At 45.0% G+C, this 7,841-nt stretch overlaps 1 protein-coding gene across 1 annotated transcript; it reads left to right on the forward strand.

Annotated features, from left to right (window-relative positions):
• Positions 1-4,749: 4,749 nt before the first annotated feature.
• LOC148302537 (uncharacterized) lies at positions 4,750-7,021 on the forward strand. Its single transcript, XM_088271504.1, has one exon. It carries the CDS (start codon positions 5,521-5,523, stop codon positions 6,541-6,543), a length of 1,023 nt encoding a protein of 340 aa, XP_088127630.1. The 5' UTR covers positions 4,750-5,520; the 3' UTR covers positions 6,544-7,021.
• Positions 7,022-7,841: the final 820 nt, after the last annotated feature.

Consider the following 7,841-nt stretch of genomic DNA (forward strand, 5'->3'; position numbering starts at 1 on the left):
ATATGCCAAAAATCCCTTGAGATCATTCCCGATATCTTCCACAGCATCTTCAATGCGAGTCTTAGACTCGGCTGCTTCCCGGCCCTATGGAAGATAGCTAGAATAAAAATAATACCCAAACCCGGAAAGGAAGATTACGGAAACGTAACTTCCTACCAGCCCATAGGTCTGCTACCTGAGTTGTGTTACCCCATCCTTTGAGTACCCACGTGTCTACTGCCAGCTACACAGCCTTCGTTATGTTACCCCATCCTTTGAGTACCCACGTGTCTACTGCCAGCTACACAGCCTTCGTTGTGTTACCCCATCCTTTGAGTACCCACGTGTCTACTGCCAGCTACACAGCCTTCGGTGAGTGAATCAAATCAAATCTCATCTCTCACATTATCAGCGTAGTATATATTTATCCCCCTTTCCTCCCGTTTTATATAATAGTATACAGTAGTGCATGCATATCCACCATTTTTAATCTTTTTACTAACAATTGTATATCGTTTAATTACCCCCCCCCCCGTAACTTGAAATTGCTCACATGAAATTTTGTCCATCTCGCGTAGCTTCTTTTAATAAGTAACTTAGATTCGGTAATAATCAAATCACGCGGGCCTAGCGCCTAGCGCCTAGTACCAGGCTATACCGGGCGAATTCCAACTCGAATCGGTAATTTCCACTCGAGATTGCGCAAATTTTTTGATTTAATTTCGCATCACTCGCTCGGTAATAACAAATAATTAGATTCATATTCAATATAATATAATAAATTTCACATCACTCGTTAAATTCAAAAGTTATTTTAGTTTAATCTGTCTAATATCTATTTTTGCGCAATTCGAATTTTTTTCGTAATTCGCAATCTCAAAATCGTCATTTAGTAATCACTGTTTCCGCGCCCTTTTTCTTTTCTTTTCATTCATCTCATTGATAATATTAAATTATAAGTGTTTCAAAAAATAATAATTTTGAAAAAAAACACTTCAAGGTCAACGAGAAACAAGGCGGCCACTTTGTTCGACCCGTAAGCCGGTCAATTGAATCTGCCACTTTCAACTCCTCAACTCCGTTACAAAATATCCATTGCACAGGTCAAAACTCAAGCAGCGACCTTTTTTTTTTTTTTTTTGGCCAAAGCCTTCCGCTTACCGCCCAAACTCAATCGACGACCCTTTTTTTTTTTTTTTTTTTGCCAAAGCCATCGACTTTGGAATCAACAACTTATCTGTTTAATTATCACCAATTAACTGTACTTCGCAATTTTCAGCTCTTAAATCAATAACTTTAATCAACAACCTTATCTGTCGTACTCAACTTTTTGTACTTAACTCCATCACCATCTGAGGCAATGTGAGTCCCAAGAAGAAAAAAACGGACCCTCCCGACACCCCAACGCTTCAACCGACACCATCTACATCCAAAGATGGCAACAACGATAACGATGTTAACAAGACTACTAATAGCGCAACAAAGCTCATTAAAACCAGAGCCGAACAGGCTCTAAATGCTCTCAGCCACTGCGGAAACATTAAAACCGCTATTAAAACAGAGCTAATGGAATGTCTTAATGACATTATAATTGCTAACGCTGCTCAGGAAGCAGAGCATAAATGTGCAATACTTGCCACCCAACTGACCTTCAATGAGAAGGCCTTGGAACAGGAGATAAGGCACAGCGCGACACTGGCCGCCCGAATCTCCACAGCTCGAAATGAGGCTCCCTCCGTCTCCGCTCCGAGAGCGAGCTACGCGACGATTGCCTCCACAAACGCCGCCTCAACAGCGGTCGTACGCAGGGACCAACCGGTCACTAAACCGACTACGCGCCACACGGTCGTAGTCCAAGGCAAGACACCGACAGCCAGTGAGATACTGGAGAAAACCATCAAGAGCACGATAAACGTGGCAGCTCTGGGGATTGGCATCCAATCCCTTAAAAGAGCCCAAAATAATAAAATCGTCATCCAATGCGATGACGAACAGCAATGCAAGATCCTCAATGAGGAGATTGCAAAAAGCGAAAACTTGAAGGCGCAAATTGGGACAAAAATAAGGCCCAAAGCCATCCTTAAGGGGATAGACGCAAGTCTGTCCAAAGAGCAGATAATCACTGCTCTTTTCAACCAGAACAGCTCACTGAACAACGGAGAAGCGTCTTCTCCAAAAGCGACAGTTCTATTCACGCTGCCCTACAAAAAGGACAGCAACAAAAAATGCGCCATAATTTCGGTGGAGCCGGAATTATGGTCCACGCTCATAGAGCTCAAAAAGGTGAACATCGGGTTCGAGAGGGTATGGCTGTCAGAATACATGGCAGTCATCTCGTGCCAAAAGTGCATGAGCTACGGACACTCCGTGGCTCATTGCAAGAACAAAGAAGTATGCTGGAGGTGCGGTGGGGAACACCGGGCTGCGGCATGCAACAAAACAACAGATATCAAGTGCAACAACTGCACTCTCGTCAATAAGGTTTACAAGACCAAAACGAACACCAGCCATAAGACACTCAGCCCGGAGTGTCCCGCCCACCAACGGCAATTGGCCAAGTACAGGAGCATGGTAGACTATGGCCAGTAAAGCCGGAAAACTCGTCAAAGTTGCGCAGGCTAACCTCCAGAGATGCGAGGCTGCCACGCTGACTTTTCTCCAACAGGCTGCTCAGCAAAAATACGATATAGCTCTCATCCAGGAACCGTACACGGGGAACACCGGAAAGATCAACAAATCCACATTCAACGGCAAAATCTATCAAAAGACCGATAGAAGTTCCCCCGTAAAAGCGGCAATCGTCATCTTCAATACTGAGATATCGCAACACTGTATACTTCTCGACAAGTATAGCGATTACACCAGCATCTCGTTATAGGGTCTCAGTATTTCGCACCGAGTGAAGATGTCGACTCCTGCCTGAATAAAACTAGCTCGCTCGTTAATGACAAGAGCGCTAATAGAATCCTCATCGGAGCGGACGTCAATTCCAAAAACGTCTGGTGGGGCAGCAAAAGGTCAGACAGGAGAGGAGACAGAGTCGTCGACTTTCTGTCTCAAAATGGAATGCAAATAATGAATGAGGGCACCGTACCCACATTCGAAACTTACAGAGGCAACGACCTGTTGACCAGCATCATAGACATCGCGGTATGCTCGGCAAACATGATCGGCCTAGTAGAAAAATGGCGAGTGGACCGCCAACTGGCCGCACTGTCTGACCACAATGCGATCACTTTCTACATCCGGTTAGACACCGACTTTAACGCAGATCAAAAAGACGCCTCGACGTATTTATACAAAACCAGTAAGGCAAACTGGAAAAAATTCAAAGAAACACTAATGAAATATCTTAAAGAGAAACAACTAGACTCAGCTAAAGTAGACACTAAAGCGGAACCGAGCGTTCTAAATAGACAGGTAGGAATCCTAACGGACGCAATATCTGAAGCCTGTCGCTCGTCTATACCGAACATCAAATTAGCCAAACCCAAAAAGTGTCCCTGGTGGACGCGAGAACTAACCGACCTCAAAAAAGAGGTCATCCGACTGAAAAGGAAGATGACCAATTCAGCCGCAGGCAGAAGGAACGAAGTGACTTTACCTGCTTACCTACAGATCAAACAACAATATAAAGACGCCATCTCCACGGCAAAAACTAAAAGCTGGAAGGATTTTTGCACCGGACAAAACAAAGACACTGTCTGGTCCACGGTGCAAAAAATACTGAGAAACAACCAATCTCGACCTCCAGAAACGCTCAAATTCAACAATAGACAGACAATTTCAGCGCAGGAGTCGGCAACGGAACTCCTAAAGCACTTCTTCCCGGATGACGACGAGAGCGGAGAAACCACAGAGCAACTGAAGATAAGGAATCGCAGGCTTGAAAACCTATCTACCGGAGACAACAGACCTTTTACTCCACAGGAAATCAAAAATATACTAAACAACATAGATTCAGGCAAGGCGCCGGGCCGCGATCACTTCACGGCCGACATATGCCAAAAATCCCTTGAGATCATTCCCGATATCTTCCACAGCATCTTCAATGCGAGTCTTAGACTCGGCTGCTTCCCGGCCCTATGGAAGATAGCTAGAATAAAAATAATACCCAAACCCGGAAAGGAAGATTACGGAAACGTAACTTCCTACCAGCCCATAGGTCTGCTACCTGAGTTGTGTTACCCCATCCTTTGAGTACCCACGTGTCTACTGCCAGCTACACAGCCTTCGTTATGTTACCCCATCCTTTGAGTACCCACGTGTCTACTGCCAGCTACACAGCCTTCGTTGTGTTACCCCATCCTTTGAGTACCCACGTGTCTACTGCCAGCTACACAGCCTTCGGTGAGTGAATCAAATCAAATCTCATCTCTCACATTATCAGCGTAGTATATATTTATCCCCCTTTCCTCCCGTTTTATATAATAGTATACAGTAGTGCATGCATATCCACCATTTTTAATCTTTTTACTAACAATTGTATATCGTTTAATTACCCCCCCCGTAACTTGAAATTGCTCACATGAAATTTTGTCCATCTCGCGTAGCTTCTTTTAATAAGTAACTTAGATTCGGTAATAATCAAATCACGCGGGCCTAGCGCCTAGCGCCTAGTACCAGGCTATACCGGGCGAATTCCAACTCGAATCGGTAATTTCCACTCGAGATTGCGCAAATTTTTTGATTTAATTTCGCATCACTCGCTCGGTAATAACAAATAATTAGATTCATATTCAATATAATATAATAAATTTCACATCACTCGTTAAATTCAAAAGTTATTTTAGTTTAATCTGTCTAATATCTATTTTTGCGCAATTCGAATTTTTTTCGTAATTCGCAATCTCAAAATCGTCATTTAGTAATCACTGTTTCCGCGCCCTTTTTCTTTTCTTTTCATTCATCTCATTGATAATATTAAATTATAAGTGTTTCAAAAAATAATAATTTTGAAAAAAAACACTTCAAGGTCAACGAGAAACAAGGCGGCCACTTTGTTCGACCCGTAAGCCGGTCAATTGAATCTGCCACTTTCAACTCCTCAACTCCGTTACAAAATATCCATTGCACAGGTCAAAACTCAAGCAGCGACCTTTTTTTTTTTTTTTTTGGCCAAAGCCTTCCGCTTACCGCCCAAACTCAATCGACGACCCTTTTTTTTTTTTTTTTTTTGCCAAAGCCATCGACTTTGGAATCAACAACTTATCTGTTTAATTATCACCAATTAACTGTACTTCGCAATTTTCAGCTCTTAAATCAATAACTTTAATCAACAACCTTATCTGTCGTACTCAACTTTTTGTACTTAACTCCATCACCATCTGAGGCAATGTGAGTCCCAAGAAGAAAAAAACGGACCCTCCCGACACCCCAACGCTTCAACCGACACCATCTACATCCAAAGATGGCAACAACGATAACGATGTTAACAAGACTACTAATAGCGCAACAAAGCTCATTAAAACCAGAGCCGAACAGGCTCTAAATGCTCTCAGCCACTGCGGAAACATTAAAACCGCTATTAAAACAGAGCTAATGGAATGTCTTAATGACATTATAATTGCTAACGCTGCTCAGGAAGCAGAGCATAAATGTGCAATACTTGCCACCCAACTGACCTTCAATGAGAAGGCCTTGGAACAGGAGATAAGGCACAGCGCGACACTGGCCGCCCGAATCTCCACAGCTCGAAATGAGGCTCCCTCCGTCTCCGCTCCGAGAGCGAGCTACGCGACGATTGCCTCCACAAACGCCGCCTCAACAGCGGTCGTACGCAGGGACCAACCGGTCACTAAACCGACTACGCGCCACACGGTCGTAGTCCAAGGCAAGACACCGACAGCCAGTGAGATACTGGAGAAAACCATCAAGAGCACGATAAACGTGGCAGCTCTGGGGATTGGCATCCAATCCCTTAAAAGAGCCCAAAATAATAAAATCGTCATCCAATGCGATGACGAACAGCAATGCAAGATCCTCAATGAGGAGATTGCAAAAAGCGAAAACTTGAAGGCGCAAATTGGGACAAAAATAAGGCCCAAAGCCATCCTTAAGGGGATAGACGCAAGTCTGTCCAAAGAGCAGATAATCACTGCTCTTTTCAACCAGAACAGCTCACTGAACAACGGAGAAGAGTCTTCTCCAAAAGCGACAGTTCTATTCACGCTGCCCTACAAAAAGGACAGCAACAAAAAATGCGCCATAATTTCGGTGGAGCCGGAATTATGGTCCACGCTCATAGAGCTCAAAAAGGTGAACATCGGGTTCGAGAGGGTATGGCTGTCAGAATACATGGCAGTCATCTCGTGCCAAAAGTGCATGAGCTACGGACACTCCGTGGCTCATTGCAAGAACAAAGAAGTATGCTGGAGGTGCGGTGGGGAACACCGGGCTGCGGCATGCAACAAAACAACAGATATCAAGTGCAACAACTGCACTCTCGTCAATAAGGTCTACAAGACCAAAACGAACACCAGCCATAAGACACTCAGCCCGGAGTGTCCCGCCCACCAACGGCAATTGGCCAAGTACAGGAGCATGGTAGACTATGGCCAGTAAAGCCGGAAAACTCGTCAAAGTTGCGCAGGCTAACCTCCAGAGATGCGAGGCTGCCACGTTGACTTTTCTCCAACAGGCTGCTCAGCAAAAATACGATATAGCTCTCATCCAGGAACCGTACACGGGGAACACCGGAAAGATCAACAAATCCACATTTAACGGCAAAATCTATCAAAAGACCGATAGAAGTTCCCCCATAAAAGCGGCAATCGTCATCTTCAATACTGAGATATCGCAACACTGTATACTTCTCGACAAGTATAGCGATTACACCAGCATCTTTATCGAGATTAAAACAACAACTCACCATCTCGTTATAGGGTGTCAGTATTTCGCACCGAGTGAAGATGTCGACTCCTGCCTGAATAAAACTAGCTCGCTCGTCAATGACAAGAGCGCTAACAGAATCCTCATCGGAGCAGACGTCAATTCCAAAAACGTCTGGTGGGGCAGCAAAAGGTCGGACAGGAGAGGAGACAGGAGAGGAGACAGAGTCGTCGACTTTCTGTCTCAAAACGGAATGCAAATAATGAATGAGGGCACCGTACCCACATTCGAAACTTACAGAGGCAACGACCTGTTGACAGCATCATAGACAAGATACTCGGAGTGGTGCTTGACGAAAATCTAAATTGGAATAAACATGTCGATTCGGTCACCAAAAAGGCAGCCAAGATAGCGAGCCGACTGACATTCCTGGCCAAACCTACTTGGGGTCTGAGCCCAGATATCGTCAAAACCATCTACACTGGGGTGGTGGAACCGACCATGACGTACGCTGCAGCGGTATGGGCGGATGCCACCAAAAGGAAAAATGTCCAAGACAAACTCAATAGGACACAACGGTCGATGGGCATAAGGATATGCAAAGCTTACAGAACCACGTCACTTACCTCTGTTCAAGCGATAGCGGGCCTGACACCGTTGGACATCAAAATAAGAGAGATCAAAGACATCTACCGCACAAAAAAGGAACTCGTCATCCCCGACACCCCCAGTGACGTTCGATACCAAAGTAGGGTCAACTACACCGACCTGCCCCACCCGAGCGAACAAGTGGGAATCCGGAAACATACGCCAGAACAGAATTCCCCATTGATGAAATCGACATCTACACGGACGGCAGCAAGACCGGAGGAAAAGTGGGCGCTGCCTTCGCCGCATTTGACAATTCCGGAGAGTTACACAGTAAGAAGCTACCCATGGCCGACTACTGCACGGTATTCCAAGCCGAACTCTTCGCCATTGTGAAGGCACTGGACTGGGTCGCTAGTAAAAGGAAAGGCTGGAAGACTGTC

Source organism: Brachycentrus maculatus, unplaced genomic scaffold, assembly GCF_059751285.1.
Source record: "Brachycentrus maculatus isolate JH-2025_06_01 unplaced genomic scaffold, ASM5975128v1 h1tg000442l, whole genome shotgun sequence".
Lineage (NCBI taxonomy): Eukaryota > Metazoa > Arthropoda > Insecta > Trichoptera > Brachycentridae > Brachycentrus > Brachycentrus maculatus.

Coding starts and splice junctions, on each gene's coding strand:
- LOC148302537 (XM_088271504.1), top strand. CDS start 5,521: ATGGAATGTCTTAATGACATTATAATTGCTAACGCTGCTCAGGAAGCA.